This window comes from Temnothorax curvispinosus, unplaced genomic scaffold, assembly GCF_003070985.1.
Source record: "Temnothorax curvispinosus isolate PA1 unplaced genomic scaffold, ASM307098v1 QBEX01000345.1, whole genome shotgun sequence".
In the NCBI taxonomy this organism is placed as follows: Eukaryota; Metazoa; Arthropoda; class Insecta; order Hymenoptera; family Formicidae; genus Temnothorax; species Temnothorax curvispinosus.
In genome coordinates this window covers 96,978-102,322 of record NW_020210125.1, presented here as the reverse complement: position 1 = coordinate 102,322, position 5,345 = coordinate 96,978, and the positions used below count along the sequence as shown (strand labels likewise).

At 36.7% G+C, this 5,345-nt stretch overlaps 1 protein-coding gene across 1 annotated transcript; it reads right to left on the bottom strand.

The window, feature by feature from the left end:
- Positions 1–20: 20 nt before the first annotated feature.
- LOC112453732 (thyroid adenoma-associated protein homolog) lies at positions 21–5,013 on the bottom strand (the record flags this gene model as incomplete). Its single annotated transcript, XM_025014639.1, has 13 exons — positions 4,788–5,013; positions 4,518–4,658; positions 3,780–4,427; positions 3,587–3,693; positions 3,206–3,512; positions 2,889–3,134; positions 2,419–2,778; positions 2,058–2,336; positions 1,787–1,984; positions 1,346–1,536; positions 698–1,259; positions 376–535; positions 21–298 (listed from the first exon to the last, which is right to left on the bottom strand). Coding segments are annotated over exons 1-13 (3,645 nt in total), but the record flags the coding sequence as incomplete, so codon positions are not given.
- Between the last annotated feature and the right edge of the window lie 332 nt (positions 5,014–5,345).

The window sequence follows — 5,345 nt, the reverse complement described above, 5'->3', positions numbered from 1 at the left end:
TAAAGATTTTCTGTTATAACTTGAGCATATTCGCTTACATCGGTTTCGTCCATCTCGTAATCCGTATCTCCGAACAACGAGACGCTCCAGCAGAAAAGAGCGCTAATTGCTATTCCGGGATACTCATCAGCGATCATTTCGTTGAAGCTCTGGAAGAATACCGACAAAGTTTTCTCAATACATTCCAATTCGTCGCACCGTTTGAGCCTATACAACAGTTTGGACGCATCGCGCCGAATGTCCGCATTGTCGTCTACTAATAATTGCAACAGCATTGTCCACCAGTCCAATACGATTTCTGTAAAGAAATTTTTACATTATACTGTTACGCGAGTCTGATTTTGTTAAATGTAAAAATTCTCGATTCACACATACGGCAATGTTCGGCATCAATGTTCTTCTTAAAAAGTTCGTATAATATATCAAAAACTGATGATCTAAAATCTTTACATAACGAACCAATCCAACCATTGTCACAGACTTTTCTATACATGTATTTCATCTCTAGGTTTGTCATCCTATACTCCTCAACATGCTTAAAATAAACATGAAAATTTATTAGGAAAGCTTAGTCAACGACATATTCGATAATTTGACATATCAAGAAAGATATATGTCGAATACGGTAGGGACAAAAATAAAAGAGAGAACAAATCAAAAAAGTAAAACTTAAAAATAAGTAAATTAACGAACAAACCTTCACTTCATGACTTAATGCCGTCATACATTTCCCTAACAGTCGCAAGTAACTGACACGTTGTGCGTCGTAGATATTTCTTGCATCAAGTAAATAATGCATTTTTTTAACTAGATTACAAATTTCACGTTTGTTGAGGCGACATTCGTTTGCGTTCATCAGGCTATTGTATAAAAAATCGAAAATTGCATCTTGCAATCTAGGATGATATTTAAATAAATATAAATCTCTGGTGAAATCAGCAGCTACGCGAATAGCATAAGTGCTCAATAATTTTCTTTGCTCATAAGATCCCTTCTTTAATACTTCAAGAACAGTAGTCCAAGCAATGCTCTGTATCTCGGCTTCTGATACAATCAAAAGCTGCGAATATATATTGAACGCTTTACTTCGCCCATTGTGTACTGTTTGCAAGAAATTTGAATGTTTCTCCACGCAAAGTATGAATCTGATTATGGACACTTTGTACATTTGTTCGCCCGGTTCTTTTCTTAATAAACATTCTTCAACTAAGTGCTGCTGCAGGATATGCAATATATCCTCCATTACAAAACTTTCAATCCTAAAAACATGAAAAATGTGTCAGTATAAATGTATAAAGTCTGTCTCAAGTTTATGCAGTGAAGTGAGAGAAATCATCTTTCTTACATATTTTTATCTAAATTATATAATTCACGAAGGATGTCGATGTATACTCTAGCTATAGGAAAACAACTAAAGCTAATGGTTCTTCTTTCCAATCCTTTTAATATCCAATCTGTCATGCATAAAAAGTTTGTGACGTCAGATTGTAATAGCTTTGTGCGGATGGATGGCAATCTCATCAAGATCTCTAATATCTACAATTTAATCAAGAGTTAATATTCTAATCATATACATTTTTTAATATTGTTTTCAATTTGGAATATTTTAACATTTTTGTCTTATAACGAATTCCATTAGACGCACCAGTGCGCACTCAGTGCACATTAAAGTCGTTGTACACAAATCAACATAAAGTATATATACTTTGTGTGCACTGAATCCAACCGAATTTGCTATTATTTATATTTATATTTATATTCCATAACTGTCAAGTTTCGTGCTTGCCTGTAGCAAATAACCATGCGTGAGATTGGGCGGAATCCGAGTATCTCGTGCTATACATAAAGCTGTAAATAACTTTTTCAGAACGTTGTGGGCTGTATTCTCCGTTAGTAACGGCACGAGTGCTCTAGCTGCAAGTTCACGTGTTTCATGGACAGAGCTTCTAGCGCATTGCGACACCAAACTAACAAACTCATTTATCTGGAAATACACACCTGCCGTCATATCGTTTGTCTCTAACTGACAGAGAAAAAATTGGATTGTTCATAAATACCTTCCAAGCAACGTTCGTGCCGTCAAAATGATAACTGATATACAGTCGTGATAGCAGCAATAAAATTGCTTGTACGTTGGATTTTATCACGGTACCATTAATCGACACAAAAGTTTTTAATTCATTCAGAATAAAGGGCAATAGACTGGGATATCTTTCGAAAAATATTTTCCCTGTCATTTTGTTATCCGTTGTCAAATTGATGTGATCCTTGGTTCTTTGAACACCAAAAATTCGAATTATAAGTGCGCTAAACAATAACGCAGCCGCGTTACGTTCCTATAATCGGAAATAATATTCTGCATAAGCATAGTTCGCCTAATATTAATAGTTTTTATAAAAATAATGTAACATTACTTACCGCCCATGTTTTGCTTTCGTAATTTCTAAAGGCAACCATCAAACCATCCGCAATATAATTCTTAACCATGTCTCCGAGTTGAGAGTGTCTGAATAAAGCTCTAAGAATATTCATCGAATGAGTTTTTATCTCGGTCATATCAAGTTCAATTTCCCCATACTCGTTTTTATTTTCTATTATCAGTTCGCCTAAATGCTCGTACTTGGAAAATATAGTATCTCGATACATTATGTTCTTTATCTTTTGTTGTGGATTAATTGTGCTTTCAAGCTGTGAGAATTGTAATAAAATTTTCATAACCGAGTGAAACGCGGACACTTCTGAATCATTACAGATTTTTGGTTCCGAGGATAACACTGCCTATTTTGAAATAAATTTATTTTAGTATTATATCCTTAAGTTTCTTTTTTATAAAATAAGAGTATCTTTTTTATAAGATATCTATTATATAAGATTCTTTTTGCTCATACCTGTATCATGAACGGAACACCCGCACTTCTTCTTGTCGCACACAATTTCGTGTATTTTGGCATTAATCCTGTAATACCTACTAAAATATCGTGCAACCAATGTACAGGAAGCTCATTTAGGGCCGTATTTGTTAGTCGCCACAATCGTGTGCATAATTGATGAAAACCAACGTATGCTTGTTCAAACGCACCTCTATGTTTGGTTTCGCACAATAACGAGACTAAATGTTCCATTACATCCTTAATCTGTTAACACGTTAACATATTACCCCTTTATGTTTCAGCTATAAAAGCATGCGTAAATGCGCAAATCTCACTTGTTTCTCCGTTAGCAATCCATTTAGAGATTCAGCAGTTTGTATCGATGCCTTGGTGGCAAATAGACCAAACAACTGACTGACTTCTTTAACAGTACGCCAAGAACAAAGTAGCACCATTTGTGGCGTTACAATTTCCTTCTCGGGAAATGATGCGTCGTCTAGATTTAACATTTCCAAGTCCATTGGCAAGTGTCCTTCCGGTGAGGAATTATTTACTACCACAGAAACAGTATGATTTAACTCAAAGCACAATAATATAATATCAGCTACGGTGCTTTGCCATAATTTGCACGTTCCAGTATCTCTAAAACAAACATATAAATATATTTAAAACAAATCATTTTTTCAAAACATTTATACTCACATTTTTTTAATTACCTCAAGTCACAGTCTAAAAGCAAGCTTCTCATGCAGAATAAATATCCATATAAAGAATTTTTTACAATTGCCGTCCCTATGTTCTTTTTTGCTAAAGATAATGCTTCCTGAAAAAAATAAGGACAATATAGTCTGTATATTTTAAAATTATACTTTCGATAGCGTTAGAATAAATGTTATGTCTTATACGTACTCGCAATTTTCTGTATAGCAGTAATACTAATCGCAACGTTGTCGCTTCCGTAACATTGTCTTCTACATTGCAGTAATTGCAATGCAAATTTTTTATAAAAGGCGACAGCTTGGCTATTCTTAATATATATGCAGCCGTAACACTATCTATAGGTCGCATACTGCTACCCAATTGAAGTGCAACGTTAACAATTGACACAACCTGGAATTCTAAATCCAAGCTCAACAATACTGGTTTCATCGGCTTTATTATCTGATACGCTATTTCCTTATTCGATTCATATGTATCCAGAAATAAACATTGAAATATCGTCTCGGCTTGCTCCTTCTCCCAATCGATATGCGCGAATATACTTTCATTGCAAAGGAAATCTTGCATCAGTAAAAGTATCTGCAAGCAGGAACGTCTGCGAACGTACGTCGCGTCTGGATACAGATTGCCCACGCAAATTTCACGCAAATTTACGAAAAACGTGACGTAATCTTGCACATATTGCTCAATTCGCTCAGATGTTTGATAGGATAAAACCATAGCGTTTTCGTACATTTCGGAAGCGATATCCTGTTCCTCGTAGCGACTTCTCATCTTCAGTTCTTGAGACAACTGCCTCTGCATAACGGCCAGGCTGTCTTTCAACCGTCTTAAAGCCTATAGAGAACAATAAAATAAGATCTCACGATTCGATCTAACAATAAGTGAAATTTTGGCGAGGGCCAATATATCGATGTTTCTCGTTACCTTTTTGACAAAGGGTACATACTCCATCTTCTCACCCAAATTATACTTCAAAAATAACAGAATCATGTCAAGTTCCTCGCGTGTAAAGCGTAGCGTGCTTTTCTTCGATTCCACCAAAAGTGCCAGCATCTCCAGTCTGCACTGTACAACAAAGAAAAAAAACACACATGCAAGATCGCTCATTTATTGCCTGGCCAGAACATTTCTTGAATTTTTAAGGCAGATGCAATTTATAAAGTGAATCATTTCCAAGAGTTAATAAACCGTTACCTCCTCGCTGTAATGCTTGGCGCATGTTTCCAAAACACTGTACTCCACGGTATTTCGCCACTTGTCGGTCTGCTGCGCGAATTTCTCGTCGGTGTCCAGCTCACCCTTTCGCTTCGATACTCGCAGGCCGCTCAGTAGCGCGCGAAGCTCGTTCATATTTTTCTGCATTATTAAAGGCCAGCGATGTTGGTTGTGCAACACGTGCGACGAGCACGTTGGAGGTTGGAGAGCGTGTTTACGTTTACTCCGCGGACCACGACGCCACTTTACTCCCAACGCGTTTTAACGACACGCTTTTACCGATACCCGCTAATCTCTCCACCGGTAACCGTCGGCTGTCCGGTTGATGCGGACATCTGTCCGTTCAAACGTCAGAATTTTATAAGCTCGTTATACACCCTGTCACCGCCACGAGATAACATCGATCCCTCGGTGTATACAGGAAAATCGTACTTTTGGAAGCGCCATGCCCATTTATATTTAAATATGTAGACTGAAGAAATAATAAATAAGCTTCGATTATTTCCCCGCGCATTAACGCTTCAATCTATTTTTCAA